Below are 17,477 nucleotides of genomic sequence, written 5' to 3'. Positions count from 1 at the left end.
CACTGCCCCCCCACACATTCACACTGTCCCCCCCCCACACACACACACTGTCCCTTCCCCCCCACACACACACTGCCCCCCCCACACACACACACTGTCCCCCCCCCACACACACACACAGTGTGTCCCCCCCCCACACACACACACACACACTGCCCCCCCCACACGCACACTGTCCCCCCCACACACACTGTCCCTTCCCACACACACACTGTCCCCCCCCCCCACACACACACTGCCCCCCCACACACACACACTGTCGTCATCCCCCACACACACACTGTCGTCGTCCCCCACACACACACTGTCGTCGTCCCCCACACATACTGTTGTTCCCCCCCCACACACACACACTGTCCCTTCCCCCACACACACACACACTGCCCCCCCCACACACACACACTGCCCCCACACACACACACTGTCCCTTCCCCCCCCACATACACACACTGCCCCCCCCACACACACACACTGCCCCCCCCACACACACTGTCGTCCTTCCCCCCCACACACACACACTGCCCCCCCACACACACACACTGCCCCCCCACATACACACACTGCCCCCCCCACATACACACTGCCCCCACATACACACTGCCCCCACACACACTGCCCCTCACACACACACACTGCCCCCCCACACACACACTGCCCCCCCACACACACACACTGCCCCCCACACACACACTGCCCCCACACACACACTGCCCCCCCACACACACACTGCCCCCCCCCACACACACACTGCCCCCCCCCACACAAACACACTGCCCCCCACACACACACACTGCCCCCCACACACACACACTGCCCCCCACACACACACACTGCCCCCCCCACACACACACTGCCCCCCCACACACACACTGTCCCTTCCCCCCCACACACACACACTGCCCCCCACACATTCACACTGTCCCCCCACACATACACACACTGTCCCTTCCCCCCACACACACTGCCCCCCCCCCACACACACACACTGTCCTTCCCCCCCACACACACACTGCCCCCCCACACACACACTGTCGTCGTCCCCCACACACACACTGTCGTCGTCCCCCACACACACACTGTCGTCGTCCCCCACACACACACACACACTGTCCCTTCCCCCCACACACACACACACTGCCCCCCCCCCCACACACACTATCCCCCACACACACTGTCGTTCCCCCCCCCACACACACACACTGTCCCTTCCCCCCCCCCCACACACACACACTGCCCCCACCCACACACACTGTCCCTTCCCCCCCCACACATACACACACACACTGTCCCACCCCCCCCGCCACACACACACACACACACACACACACTGTTCCCCCCCCTCACACACACACACACACACACACACACACACACTGTTGTCGTCCCCCCCACACACACACACTGCCCCCCCACACACACTGTCGTCCTTCCCCCCCACACACACTGCCCCCCACACACACACACTGCCCCCCCACACACACTGCCCCCCACACACACACACTGTCCCTTCCCCACACACACACACACTGCCCCCCCCCACACACACTATCCCCCCACACACACTGTCGTTCCCCCCCACACACACACACACTGTCCCTTCCCCCCCCCCACACACACACACACTGCCCCCACCCACACACACTGTCCTTCCCCCCCCCACACATACACACACACATTGTCCCACCCCCCCCCCCCACACACACACACTGTTCCCCCCCCTCACACACACACTGTGTCGTCCCCCCCACACACACACTGCCCCCCCACACACACTGTCGTCCTTCCCCCCCCACACACACTGCCCCACACACACACACTGCCCCCCCACATACACACTGCCCCCCCCCACACACACTCGTCATCCCCCACACACACACTGTCGTCGTTCCCCACACATACTGTTGTTCCCCCCACACACACACTGTCCCTTCCCCCCACACACACACACACTGCCCCCCCCCACACACACACACACACTGCCCCCCACACCACACACTGTCCCTTCCCCCCCACACACACACACTGCCCCCCCCCACACACACACTGCCCCCCCCCCCACACACACACACACTGCCCCCCCCCACACACACACACTGCCCCCCCACACACACACACACTGTGTCCCCCCACACACACACACTGTCCCCCCCACACACACTGTCGTTCCCCCCCACACACACACACACTGTCCCCCCCACACACACACTGCCCCCCCCCCACACACACACTGCCCCCCCCCACACACACACACTGCCCCCCCCCCCCACACACACACACTGCCCCCCACACACACACACACTGTGTCCCCCCACACACACACACTGTCCCCCCACACACACTGTCGTTCCCCCCCACACACACACACTGTCCCTTCCCCCCCACACATACACACACACACACGGTCCCCCCCTCCACCCCACACACACACACTGTCCCCCACCACACACACACTGTGTCCCCCACACACACACACACACTGTCCCCCCACACACACACATGCTGTCCCCCCCCCCACACACACACACTGTCGTCCCCACACACACAAACACTGTCCCCCCCCACACACATTCCCCCCCACATACACACTGTCGTCCCCCCCCCCCACACACGCACTGTCCGTCCCCCCCCACACACGCACTGTCCGTCCCCCCCCACACACACTGTCTGTCCCCCCACACACACACTGTGTCCCCCCTCCCCCCACACACACACAAAGCCCCCCCTCCCCCCACACACACACTGTGTCCCCCCTCCCCCCACACACACACAAAGCCCCCCCTCCCCCCACACACACACTGTGTGAGGAGAGTGTGCGTGTGTGTCTCTTCTCCCTGCCTGGCCCGCAGGCCAATGAGCTGTCCAGCAGACATGCCACACAAACATTATTTGAGACTTATAGAGATATATATATATATATATATACGCGCAGAGAAGTGATGAATGCCTCCCCAATGATATACACCTGTGATTTAGACCCATTTTGCTTAATTTCATATGATAGAGCAGCCCTGGTTGGGCAGCTTGTTGCGGATCCCCTCCTGAGGTGGTGGGTGGCCCTAGAGGCATCTCTACTCTATACTTATGAGGCTTGATGTGGTGCATTGGCAGCCCAAATCAGTGAGGGACAGGGTCAGGGCCCATTTACTAGTTAGAGCTCACTCACTTAAAGTCTGGCTCCTTCCTGACCTGTCAGAGTGTCCCTAGGGTCTGAATACTGCAGCCTTTTAAAAATGGCGGTTCAACAGTCTGGTCAGGCTGGAGGACTTGGTCTCGGGCTCTAAACCCAAATCGTTTGAGTCCCTGTCCTTGGTTTACAACTTGGGTAGTGGACAAATCTTCAATTATCTCCAACTAAGGCTTTGTATAGAGGTCTAACCCTAATCCCAAACTCACTGCATTTGAGGAGATCGATCTCAACTCCCAACCAGTCGAAAATAACGTTTTCATTCTGTTCCTCTATTTCTCAACTGCCCACGGGAGGCAAATACGTTTATCTTTGAGTGGGAGTCAAACCTGGATAAGCTGCAGAATTTGGAGAATTGGGAAGATATCTTTGGTGATCGGGTCTAAGGCATCTATCTAAGGTCTTATATTGGTGGTATTTAACCTCAGTGCGGTTCCCTGGGACCTCTTCCATTTGCCCCCAGTTCGGTCAACGATTAGATTTTCTTCACATGGTATTCGTGCCCCAAAGTGTCCCTCCTCTGGACCAAAGTACATAGACTGGCACAAAATGTTATAGGTCTCTCATGGAGGCTGGATCCATTGTCCTGTCTTCTAAGATTTTAAATTAATTTCAAATATCATGACAGCGGCTAGATGAGCTATAACCCTACTGGCTAAAACCATATCTCCCTTCCACGATGAATATAACAAAAATCTACATTTGGTCTATTCTCAAAATTTAGAGGATGACAAGCTTTCTGAGGGACTCATACTCCAGGTGTGAGGACACGGCAGCTGTGGTTCATATACTATAGCATCCGTGGCTCTGCTGCCCAGGCGAAGGACAGCTCCTCAGTCCGGCTCTAACACTTTGTGAAACGCACGGGCGACTAACTCTCCTTATCACTCTGAGTCCTCGGCCTGAGGAGGAGCTCGCACTAATCCTCCAGACGTTCCCTCTATGGCAGGGGTGGCCAACGCCAGTGTTCAAGGGTGACCAACAGGCCAGATATTGGGGATATCCCTGCTTCAGCACAGGTGGCTCAGTCTTCAACTGACGCCAATCCTCAAGAGCCACCAACCGGCCAGGTGTTATGGATATCCCTGCTTTAGCACAGGTGGCTCAATCAGTGGCTCAGTCTTCAGCTGGAGCAGGGATATCCTTAAAATCTGGGCTGTTGGTTGCCCTTGAGGACTGGAGTTGGCCACGCCTGAGCTACAGGTTAGACCACAACAAATCTGATTTCTCTCAATTTGTAACAATGTATCAACATGTAATTGTAACCCTGATTTTATCACTGAACACTTTGAGCCCCCCATGCCCTTCGGTACTCCCCCCCCCTCCTCCATGTCCCCCCTTTAATCTCATTGTTGTGTGATTATTTCAATGTCAATATAAAAAAAACCAGAGGTGTGCCCAGTGCAGTCTGAAAAGGATCCCAGGGCGATATCGGAAGCTAGAGAGAAACAAAATCACATTTTTTAACATTTGGGGGTTTATAAAAAGAGCAGGAAACACTTAGGGCAAAATACAAACATTATTCAAGTTAAACTCATGGGTTCTGGTTGCAGATAGTGATGTTAAAGTGTAAAGGATACAAGCAAGTTCATATTCTTAGAAAACCTCAGACTTCTTTTTAGAATAAGGATTTATCTGAATTTGTTAAGAATCGATGTGCGAAAACATAACCCTGAAATACTATTGGGTTCTACTAACAAAAGATAGATCTATACTATAATTCAGAAACGGGCCACCCAAGACAGCGAGGATGAAGAAGGGGGTTGTTATAGGGAGGGTGGGAGAGGCCAAAAGCAGGGTCCAGACAGGTTTGGAGAAGGGGGGGGGGGGAGATGTTGGGGGTCACAATTGTCTTGCCAGAACTTGAATAATTACCTTGAACTCTCTCCTCCCCCAACCCCGGGCAACTCCAGGTAGTATCTCATCCACCCTTGTCGATCCACTGCTGGATGAGGGCATCTCCAAGGATCTATGGTTGCTACGTTAGGCCGCGCTCATGGTGGCAGCGGCGCTACGTGCGCACACGTCCAGGACTCTTACCTGTCTTCCTATTGTAGTTTCTCAAGTGCCTGCAGTCCTATCACGTGAGCTGGTTCAACCAATGAGGGCAAACCAGCTTCGTGACGCATTCGCTATGCCCGCCCCCCTCCCCCAAATCTCCTACAGCACACATCGCTGGGAATGCAGGAGTGTGCGTGGCAGCATGCACCCACGCCGCCACCATGAGTGCGGCCTTAACCAGGATGACTGGTGTTGGACTAGATGAAGAAAGACTACCCCTTGGCTACATGCACACACCAGCAGATGCCACTTCTATTTCAAATGTTGATGTGAGCTGACTGACACACACACACACACACACACACAAATAGTAGGCAACATGATTACTACAAGTGCCGCTGATATTGCCCACAGCTGCTTAATGCCGGCGCGCTGGTGAATACGGTCCCACTTCCTTCTTACACTGGGAACCACTGGTTAGTTTGCAGGAGAGCAGTATTTACCAGCGCACTGTCATGGAGGGAGACGCTACGATTCACACCATCAACATCTTTACAACCCTCCCCACTCTCCCCTGTGGGGGGGGGGGGGGGAGGGGAGGAAGCAGGTGAAGCCCTCGAGGGCAACCGGCGGTTGCCCACCAATGATCTCTATACTATGGTCCAACAACCTGCTAAAATACTGTTGGTAGACAATGATACAAACCGCTCATCCTTATAAGTATCATGGTGCACGAGGATTAATGAAAGGAACAAAGGGTATGATCAAAGAAGATCCAGAAGAATCCTCCACTAGGTTGCACTCTAAACTTCAATACTGAGATTTATTCATTGAACAAATTGTCCAATAAATATATCTCATTATTGAATTTTAGAGTGCAACCTAGTGGAGGATTCTTCTGGATCTTCTTTGATCATACCCTTTGTTCCTTAAAATACTGTTGGGACATATTTGTAGTACTTTGTTGATTGCTACAGTCAAGGGCATGGATATTGTGTAAACTACAAGTAGCCAACTCCAGTATACTAAAGGCCAGGTATTGGGTACATCCCTGCTTCAGCACAGGCTGAGCCACCAGTGCTGAAGCCGTGATGTCCCTAGTAACTGGCCTGTCGGTGGTCCTTGAGGACTGGCGTTGGTCACCCCTGGTGTAAACCTTTCTAAACATTTAAAATGCATTCAAATTTATAATTCTGTCAACAAAAAACACATACTAAAGTATTATTCTCATTCATTTTTTTTATTATCACAATTGTGTAAACAGATATACTTCATAGTATTTGAATCCATTATTATGAAAATATGTATATATTTAATTCACATAAAACAGGTTTTAAACATAAAAAAATAAATGCAGCAGGCAGCACAGGGTGTATCCCTGGAGGAGAGATACTTTGTAGGATTATATTGTCAGTAAAAGTCCGTAACTGGAGGACGAGCCTTCCAGGCGCCTGACAATTTTAGGATCTGTGGCACGTTACATTACAATCCCCCGCTTTTTATAATTGGGCTCCAAGGTTTGGTATTATATTGTCGTTCAATGACAATAAAATACTTTTGAGCCATCAGTGTTCCGAGGTGCATAACTAAGATGCAATATGGGTTATTGCATGCACGTCTCCCAAATATACACACCATATAGAGAAATCCTTGCTTGCCAATTAGTGATAAAAAAAATAAAAGGCTTTTTAGTATAGATACATCAAAAGCATTTTGAATGTAGAGATGTTTTTACTCTATACAAGGCTATAAAAATAAAAAAATTAAAACATATACATTTCGAAAGTTGAGTAGTACTCAAATTCCAAGTGACCCCGAGAATACCTTATCAAATAGATAATTACATTGACATTTTGGTTATTAGGAATACATTGGTCAATTATATACAAGATGCCTACCTCAGTACACGGCTGAACAACAAGTAGCATTGTTCACAGCAACAATGCTTTCCTTCATATAAAATGGTTAATACCACCCAACAGCTATGTGTATCAGAACATTCTCCCTTTAATTAATCTCCCTGTTGGTTTGCTAAGCGCATGTTCAAAGAGCTTATATACTGTTTGGTTACGCCTAGGAATGACAATATGCACGTAACCCATGTTAAAGTCCATATTCGCGCGAGCCACAGGCTATAAGCTACCCGACACGTACATCCCGTGTAGTATGACCTTGAACAAAGTCAGACTCAATTGACAATCAGGTTTTAGGCCCATTCAATACAGCATTTCCTAATCAGCTGCCATCATGGGGAAGCGTAGCTTGGCTGTAAGGTGGCATCGTTTGTGCTTCATGGTGAGTCCATACTGGGGAGACATGTCCAGCTTCTCTCCCTCTTGCTTGAAGAACTGCATCTGCTGGAGCATTGTGGTGAGGAAGAGGAAGATCTCCATCTTACCGATGGCCTCACCAACGCATCGTCTCTTGCCCAGGCCAAACACCATTATCTTCTCCATCTCTATTTTGTTTACAGCGGTGCCTTCTGCATTCAGGAAGCGCTCTGGGCAGAAGCTAAACGGGTCCTTCCAAAGCTTTCTGGAATCAAAATGGTGTGCAGTATTAGTACCAGGAAAGAGCAGAAGTGGGCGACAGGCACCTTAATCAACAATGCTCAACATGTATTTATCGGAAAAATGAGACTGGCACCTTAGATCGCTAATTATTTCCTTGGGAAGGCTGATAACTATTACGAATGATGGTAAACTAGTTTAGTATTGAGTGAAGTCCCCAACGCTCTTTCATCTGTAGGTCCTAACCTGTCGAACAGCTTACCGTATTTCTTGAATTGCATTAACCAAGTTCTCTTTTCGATCACTACCCTGTAGGTTATATTTACCAAGCAGGGTAACTCCATAAGACACCCTATGGAACGTCTTTGGATATATGGACTATTCAACTGAATGGGCTGTACTGGGTCTCCTGGGACAGGCGTGTTATGGAGTAGCACTTGTGAAAATATGGCCCTGTATTATTAATTATTGGCCTAGAATGTAAAGAAATTTTCTTCTACGAAGTGTGTATGAAACAATTACAATGGAATCTTTAGAATTCAGCAATTGCCTCATCGAAATGGGAAGAGGACCAGTTATCTGGAGGGAAGAGTCATGGATCCTAGTACGATGTTCTAGGAATGCATATTCTTCTGGTCCAGGAATGCCATGCAATTTATTTTGGAACCACTATATAGAAAGTGATGTAATTAAGGCTCAAAATAAATTGAATTAGAATGTAGCATTAACTTCAAAAAGGTGGACAAAAATCTAAAATATTTAGGAGCCGGACAATTTTTAGGAATCAGTGTTTTGTTAAGCAAAGGGGGGGGGGGAGGAGGAGTTCCAGCCAGCCCACGCCCCGTGTGTGTGTGTGTGTCACGCTGGGACTCACTAACACTCCTCCCCCTGCCACAGTATGACAACAGCAGAGTCCTGGTGTGCCGACTCACTTCCGCCCCCCAGCTCTCACACCTCTGCTCCCAAAGCAGCATCGGACATGGAAGTTGGAGAGCGCCATTGCTGGACCGACCGTCCAGTCAGCACAGTTGCCAGGGGATAAATTTTAGGCATGGCCACATGGGATTTTTCCCACCCCTGTTTTGGGAGAAGGAGAAAAAAAACCACTTACGGGTCATGGTTCACTTGCCACTGGTTGATCAGCACACATATTCCCTTGGGGATGAAGTATCCATTCAGCACTGTGTCTTTGGTGGTGCTGCAATATAAAAACAATGTATTTCAGGTCAATTGTAGTTTAATGCATTATTCCCACACTTTTGCCAAGTTGGAATATTGCCCACAGAGGTGGTGGCCCATGTGTACCAGGCAGTGTTCTTCCATAAGACACCTTACAGTCCATTAAACATCAATGGTCTTTAAGAGGTCCTCCAGTACCAGAAGGTATCCTTTGGTAGACTAAAGATACAGGCCCATAAAGTCACTTGTAACAGTGCCAATGCTTACCAGTGTGGAATTGTGAACGGCAGGAAGGAGGAATGGCGGAACATCTCCAATGTGAAGGCTTCAGTGTAAGGCATCTGAGCTCTGTCTGATAGCCTGGGCCGCCTCTCTCTGCCGATGACCTGGTCTGTTTGATAGATTAAGGAGAAGAAGTTTAGAAGTGGTCAGGTGTTTGTAGACCAGCGCTCAAGACAGAGGACGCCTAGAGCTTAAGCGACACTGAAACCCAAGTGTACAAACCTCATCCAACCAAAAGTATCACCCCACAAGACCTCACAAGTCTCTTTAGATTATATTCAAAATAAAACACACTTCACAATGGTGGAGGACTGCAAGAATTCGGATTTCTTACTCAAGCATTTGGATGTCAACACTGCAGAACATACCTAGTTCTTCCTGAATCTTCTGCTGCGTCTCTGGGTGGGCAACGAGGTACATGAGACTCCACGACAGGGCGGTGGTGACCGTGTCAAACCCTGAAAGGACACACACTTTTAGTAATGGATGTCATCGCAAAATGCATAGGCTCGTGCATGATATGCGTGCTTGGGACCATGCCGTTTATACTTATTAGGACAGTCGTTTTCAAACCCCGTGACCGCGCTATGTTTTAGGATTAACCAATGTATTTGTCCACTGGTTAATGCACCTCATTTGTGTTTCCAGTTTACCATTAGTTGGTGGTTCCCCAAACCTGGTTTAGTTCAGGGCAGGTGTGGCCAACGCCAGTCCTCAAGGGCCACCAACAGGTCAAGTTTTCAGGATATCCCTGCTTCAGCACATGTGGCTCACCTGTGCTGAAGCAGGTATATCCTGAAAAGCTGAGCAATTAGTGGCCCTTAAAGAATGGAGTTGGCCACCCCTAGTTAAGGGTATTGACTGCATTGAGGGGAGAAGAAAAAAAGGGAATACTTTTAGTAAAACTAGTTTTTTTTCTATGGTACTTTTTCAATTAGAATTCAAGTTTCATCAAAAGATCTGTAAAGGAGGAAAACTTCAAAAGAGTTTGTCCCAACTCATCTTCTGATGTCGTATGTAGTGTCATATCTTTCCAAACTCACACAAAGATCCCCATGTTTAATTTTGACCCATGGCCCTACGATGAATTATTTTAACAAACGATGAGGTCGGCGAAATAGGTGAAGGCAAGATGCTACTCGAGTTTCCACTTACCAGCTCCAAATAGGTCGTTGACAATGTTGACGATTTTCTTATCCGACAGTTCAGCGTTGGCGTTTTCGTCCACTTTCTTCTCCTGGGTGTGCTGAATCAGAGAGTCGGTAATATCGCGGACGTAATTCTGAAGTAAGGGGAGAAGAGAGAGAATGAAAATGATCAGCTATGAGTAGCTATGGGGGGGGGGGGGACCGTGGCTTAGTAAATATGGCCTTTTTACTTTATTTGGGGCCAGAATGTGTCTTCCAGCACAGAAGATGCCATGTGGAGTAGCACATCTCAGAAAATAGTACCCTAAAATGTCATGTTCTCACCTTGTCAAAAGTGTTGTAATGCTCCTGGACAATATTCTGCACAAAGGACGTAAACTTCTTATTGATCTCTGTGAATGCCTTCATGGTGCGGTTTGGGAGGTACTGGAGTAGCGGGATGAAGTCAGCAGGGTTTCCTGAAGCAGCTGCCGCCCCGAACTCATCGGTCAGGTTCACCAGGCTCAGGAACGTCTCGTCATCATGGTCGTAGCGTTTGCCGAAGCACATGGCACAGATCACATTTGCCACGGAGACAACCACATATCGGTAGGGGTCAAACTCTCCCTTCTCCTCTATCAGCTGATGGAACTTCCTCACCAGGTACTCTGCCTCTTTACCAATCTGCTCTTCCACCAAGCATGTGCTGGAGGATGTGAGTGAAGGTGAGGTGGCAAAGGTTTTCAGGGCATTGTGTGCCAGTCTGCGGCGAGCTCTCCATACTGGCCCAGAATCGCTGCCGAAGGTCATGCTTTGTCCGTCACCAATTAGGCGAAAGGTGAATAGGTCCGGCCGTCCAGCAAACTCCTCGCCCTGCTTGACCAAGGCTTGTCTAAGGGTCTCCAGCCCACTCAGCACCACGACAGGCTTCGTGCCAATCTGAATCTGCATCACGTCTCCGTAGGTCTCGCTCATCTTTGTCAGGCTGAGGTGGGGGTTCTTGCTCAGCGCCAGGAGGTTGCCAATGAGTGGGTAAGGCATCGGGCCAGGTGCTTGCTTCGTTCCTCGTGGAACCTTCTGCCTGAAGGACTTGAGAAGCAGGAAGATCACAGCAAAGGCCACTGATGCAGCAAGTAACGCTGTGGCAGAGACCGTGCCCATGATCCCAGTAATAGAATGAATCAAACTTGTCATCTTGTTGGGATTTGCAATCTCCTTGAAAAGAGGAAGTGGGGATAAAGGATTATAATTGGGAAATGAGCTGTATAGATACATCCCTGGCCTAAGAATTTGGACACACCTTTGCAGTGGCTCCCAAACATCATAGCTGAACTAGGTCAGGTGTTTCACCCCACCACTTTTTCCAATGGAAAGGAGATGCATTCTCCTGTGTGCAATTACAGTGGTTATTCCCAAAACTGGGGCGGCTGGGGGTCCCCCAGGAAAATAACATCCACTGCTCTACTTCAACCAACCAAGTCTTAAAGCTCCCAGGTTAAGGGCGACCTGTCCTTTGAGCTTACAATCTATTGTTTTAGGCTGAGATACAGGGGATATAAAGAGACTTGCCCAAGGTCACAAGGAGTGGACACCAAGACACCTTCAAAGGCAGGAATGGTTACCAAGGAGCTACTCTGTTCTCCTATTGCAGGGGTGGCCAACTCCAGTCCTCAAGGGCCACTAACAGGTCAGGTTAAGGACCTCAGGTCAGGTTAAGGACCTCAATCTTCCACTGAGTGACCTGTGCTGAAGCAGGAATATCATTAACACCCGACCTGTTGGTGGCACCTGAGGACTGGAGTTGGCCACTCCTGCCCTATTGTGATGGCAAACCACTGCCAGCCATGATTAACATTTCTCGGATAGGTTTCCCCTTGATCATTTGGAGGTGGAGCATGATAATGTATTTCTTCTTAACCAACCCCCCGACCCCCCCCACTGTACTGTGTTGCAACGCATTCAACTTACAAAAGGATCAAGTCCTTTTAACCCAAAGCTTTCATTGTTCATGAACAAAAGAAACAATCGCCCATTATGCGCCCAACACTTCAAACGGATTCCCTTCAGTATGTGTGTGATTCTTAGGGGGGGGAGGGAGTGAGTTTCAAAGTGATGAGGTACCCAGGTACTCTGATATCAGGACTAATAAGAACTCAGAGCAGAGAGGGCATTAGTATTTGCCTTGATCTGTAGGGTAACACTGGAGTAACAATGTGAAAAGAACTTATTGAAGATGGAGCGACACTGTAGCCCACAAGAATCCTAGGATCTGGTTGTGGAAGGGACACTTTAAACTCTGATTCATTACCAGGTGTTAAACCAGTCTGAAAAGGGCTTAGCCAAAAGGTAACCTGGTTCCACATAACCAAAGCCTATGGTTATTGAGAAATGCTAAACCCCATTTGCCACATACACCAAGATTAGAAGGTACTTTTTATGTAAGAAGGAGAACATTAATCCCCTTCCATGGGAGTTACGCTTGAAATATAATCCTGCTTTGCAAAGTGTGATTTTTACAAGTCTTGTAAAATGCTCTTTTTTTTGGAGGCCTTCAGATCGCATCAAAGACCGAAACTAAAAGAGCAGAAGCAGATACCTGCGGAGTCACTGAACACCCACCCGCTTGGCAAAGAACAGCCCACCTGTGCTTGGACAGATGTTGGCATCCATTCTTTCAATGCCACGGTTTCTTCGCAAGTAGTGAGCATTCGTTTATTGGAATACATCCCTTCCTGTCATTTTACAGCCATGGCACCCGGACCCTACTTATGCAGGGCTACCATGGGTTTGGACCACACTGGGGGTCTCTGGGTATAGAAGTCCTGAAGCAGTCTCCTTCATTCGGAAATGCCCATCCCTGGAAACTTCAAGTGAGCCTGTCACTAAACGCGGTGACACTGCCCAGGTACGAAGATCAATGCTTTTTCTGGGCTAAACCAGTGCAAACCTTCCGAAAATATATTTTGTGGTGGACGGCTTCTCGGATTGATGCAATTTAAATGAAAACAGACAAGGTGGCGTTTTTATTTTATGTAACTAGCGTTGGTAAAATGCGTTTAATATTCTTTATTTTAAAAAAAGAGGAGATTAAAAAAAAAATAGTTCGACAAATTGCTTCGTTTCCTGCGTGCCAAGTCTGTTAATAGCGTTAACGCAGAATGAAGGCACTTTGCATCAACCCAGAGATGCAGCGCGGACGTGCCATTATAAAGGGGGCAATGTGCTATTGCCACAGTACGGCTGTTATCAAAAAAATATGGCTCTAATCACTTATAATTAATAACATTCATAAATAAAAAAAATATACTCTTAATGCTGTTTTAATTTAAATTGTATCAATCAGGTATCCAGCACGACACATCATTGCAAACAATGCGTGTGTATATATATATATATATATATATATATATATATATATATATATATATATTCTACATAGAAACAGCGCACAAATTAGGGAGGTTTGTGCTACTTTTTTTTTTTCACTGAAATTTTGCAGCATAAAAACAAAAAAACAAAAAAAAAGTCAAATATAGTCTTATTATAAAGACCCCCATATAATGCCTGTCTGGGATTATCACACTAATGAATAACCCTCTTCATACAGTACATATATGTAACTGGACATATACAGTACAAATAATGGAATATGCTGGAGTCCTTTGGTTTAAGGTCGATACATATTCTAACCAGCGGTGCTCATCTCCAGTCCCCAATACCCCCTAATAGGACAGGTTTTCGGGATATCTTCAGTACAGGGGGGCTCAATCAGTCCCTGCTTCAGCACAGAGGCTTAGTCAAAGAGCCACCTGTGCTGAAGCTGGGATATCCTGTTGGGGGGGCTTGAGCCCCCCTGCTCTAACCTATTCACTTCTAATAATTTGGTTTTAAAGAGGGGGTTTTATATACTGAAATCTGCAAAACCAGTGTGAAAATGTGCCCAGAGTTATCAAAGGCAAAACCCCAATTGCATTTTATAGGATTTATTTGCTTAAAAAAAAACAAACGTCCCCATGCAAGAAATAGCAGTATTAAGATAATAATCCTATTTTGTTTCTGGGATAAAGTTGTAGGGAGGTTTGCCCTTATATCACACAAATTGGGGTATTACCAGGAGTCTCAAACACACAGGAGGCTATTTCTTCTAAGTCCAGCTGCAAAACTTAGCAGAGATGGGGGGGGACCCCATTAAAATCAGTTTTGTATGGTCCATAAATTGTGTGCAGTTTTGCACCGAAATTAAATAGCTCCTAATCCCATTAAAAGTATTGTTTTGTAAAAGTGCACCTGTTTTAATAAACAGCCCCTGCTGTCTCTGTATTATAATTAATAATAATATAAGCAAATCACATTGCCTCTATATAGCACACTGCTACTAAGGAGATACAGTTAATAAGTGATGGACTCACATGCAAGGGTATCAGAAATAATGTCAATATTGTCTACCTGGATCCTGGATCCCCTGAGGGTTGCAGCTGTGCAGGGTATGGAAGGGTATGGAAGGCTGTTACTCTCTGTCTCTTCTGCAGCTGTGAGAGTACCATTCTGAGTACTGGCTGCCAGCCCTTATATACAACTCCCACACACCTTATTGGACAATGGTTTCCTCACATGACCAAAGTACAATTGTACTGCAGCCAAGTTACTGCAAACTCCACAATAATTGGCACTGAGGGAGCTGGTTGCGTGAAGAGGAAGGATCCTCCTAGCAATCAGGAATTCAAATGAGCTAGGTGTAATTAGAGAGATAAGCATGCAATGTTCTGCAGCTTTCTGTCAGTAGCCTCGCCAAGCTAATATCAGGGGCACGTACCTCTCCATGCTAATATCAGGGGCACGTACCTCTCCATGCTAATATCAGGGGCACGTACCTCTCCATGCTAATATACGGGGCACTTACCTCTCCATGCTAATATCAGGGGCACGTACCTCTCCATGCTAATATCAGGGGCACGTACCTCTCCATGCTAATATACGGGGCACTTACCTCTCCATGCTAATATCAGGGGCACTTACTGTACCTCTCCATGCTAAAATCAGGGGCACGTACCTCTCCATGCTAATATATGGGGCACTTACCTCTCCATGCTAATATCAGGGACACGTATCTCTCCATGCTAATATCAGGGGCACTTACCTCTGCATGCTAATATCAGGGACACATACCTCTCAATGCTAATATCAGGGACACATACCTCTCAATGCTAATATCAGGGACACGTACCTCTCCATGCTAATATCAGGGGCACTTACCTCTCCATGCTAATATCAGGGACACGTACCTCTCCATGCTAATATATGGGGCACTTACCTCCATGCTAATATCAGGGGCACTTACTGTACCTCTCCATGCTAAAATCAGGGCCAGTACCTCTCCATGCTAATATCAGGGCCACGTACCTCTCCATGCTAATATCAGGGGCACTTACCTCTCCATGCTAATATCAGGGACACATACATCTGCATGCTAATATCAGGGACACATACCTCTCAATGCTAATATCAGGGACACGTACCTCTCCATGCTAATATCAGGGGCACATACCTCTCCATGCTAATATCAGGGACATATACGGTACCTCTCAATGCTAATATCAGGGACACTTACCTCTCCATGCTAATGTCAGGGACACATACTGTACATCGCAATGCTAATATCAGGGACACTTACCTCTCCATGCTAATGTCAGGGACACATACTGTACATCGCAATGCTAATATCAGGGACACTTACCTCTCAAAGCTAATATCAGGGACACATACTGTACCTCTCAATGCTAATATCAGGGGCATTTACCTCTCCATGCTAATACCAGGGACACTTACCTCAATGCTAATATCAGGGACACATACTGTACATCTCAATGCTAATATCAGGGGCATTTACCTCTCCATGCTAATACCAGGGACACTTACCTCTCAATGCTAATATCAGGGACACATACTGTACATCTCAATGCTAATATCAGGGACACTTACCTCTCCATGCTAATATCAGGGACACTTACCTCTCAATGCTAATATCAGGGACACATAATGTACATCTCACATACTGTACGTGTGTGTGTGTGTGTGTGTGTGTGTGTGTGTGTGTGTGTGTGTGTGTGTGTGTGTGTGTGTGTGTGTGTGTGTGTGTGTGTGTGTGTCAAAACACAATGATATATACATTGTTAAACTCATGACTTCATGTAGATCTTTTGAATTCCGTTTCATCTTATTTTTCCTTTATTAAAGAAGATCAAAAATATAAATAACCTAATATCCTTATCATTTTTTCCGTTTGTGGACCTGCTTTAATTTATAGATATAGATATATTTTATTTTTTAAATATTAAACTGCACTCATCCTGGAAAGTATATAGTAATATTGACACAGGAATTAACAACTGTTTATTTGTTTCATTTAAGGGTTTTTGTTGAATAAAACCAGTAAAATTAATTTAGCAGCAGAATGTAATGTAACCCATATAAAGGGGAATTTAAAAAATCGTGTGTGTGTGTGTGTGTGTGTGTGTGTGTGTGTGTGTGTGTGTGTGTGTGTGTGTGTGTGTGTGTGTGTGTGTGTGTGTGTGTGTGTGTGTGTGTGTGTGTGTGTGTGTGTTTTAAGATTCGCCCAAAATTGGTTTAAAAAAAAAAACCTATACATACGTTAGTATAATATAACATTTCCCCTTAATTAATTTATCATCCTACACTGTTATACAAAATGATTTCTCTTCCCATGAAAAATATCCTAAAGTTTTGCAAAAAAAATGTATTTATTTTTAACGAAAAAATAAGAAACCATCAATTTCGCCATTTTTTGTTTAAATGGAATCATTTCATATCATTGTGTGTTTGTTCCAGCGGGTATTACACATTATCTGTCTGAGATAAGAAAAACCTTAGTATCGAGCTCCTTTTCAATGTAGTAAAGATAATTGATTAGTGTCTGCAATTAATATGATGAAATTGTAATGTATCTGATCTACAATAGGTCTGTATTCATTTGTGATCCATCCTAATCTTCTGTAAAATAAATGAGAAGTCTGGCATGTTCTTGGTTTTTTTTTTCTCACAAATACCATTTTTAATTTAACATAGATCATTATACAGAATTTTAGAAACATTTATGTTCAAATTGCAGCCAACTAATTCAGCATTTCTCCCCATTCTGTGAGGTTTTAGCATTAATGAAACAGCAGAGAAATGTGT

At 46.9% G+C, this 17,477-nt stretch overlaps 1 protein-coding gene across 2 annotated transcripts; it reads right to left on the bottom strand.

Moving 5' to 3' along the window:
- Window positions 1–6,406: 6,406 nt before the first annotated feature.
- On the bottom strand, window positions 6,407–14,838 carry CYP1A1 (cytochrome P450 family 1 subfamily A member 1). 2 transcript variants are annotated; one of them, XM_075575947.1, is made up of 7 exons: window positions 14,730–14,838; window positions 10,629–11,498; window positions 10,312–10,438; window positions 9,525–9,614; window positions 9,142–9,265; window positions 8,807–8,893; window positions 6,407–7,720 (listed from the first exon to the last, which is right to left on the bottom strand). In XM_075575947.1, the coding sequence occupies exons 2-7, from the start codon at window positions 11,475–11,477 to the stop codon at window positions 7,417–7,419; spliced, it is 1,581 nt and encodes a 526-aa protein (XP_075432062.1). In that variant the 5' UTR covers window positions 11,478–11,498; window positions 14,730–14,838; the 3' UTR covers window positions 6,407–7,416. The 2 variants fall into 2 exon arrangements, with proteins under 2 accessions (XP_075432062.1, XP_075432063.1); XM_075575948.1 differs by having other exon boundaries at window positions 14,693–14,819.
- Between the last annotated feature and the right edge of the window lie 2,639 nt (window positions 14,839–17,477).

The sequence above is a fragment of the Ascaphus truei genome, chromosome 18 (assembly GCF_040206685.1).
Source record: "Ascaphus truei isolate aAscTru1 chromosome 18, aAscTru1.hap1, whole genome shotgun sequence".
NCBI lineage: Eukaryota > Metazoa > Chordata > Amphibia > Anura > Ascaphidae > Ascaphus > Ascaphus truei.
This window is presented reverse-complemented; position numbering and strand designations above follow the sequence as displayed.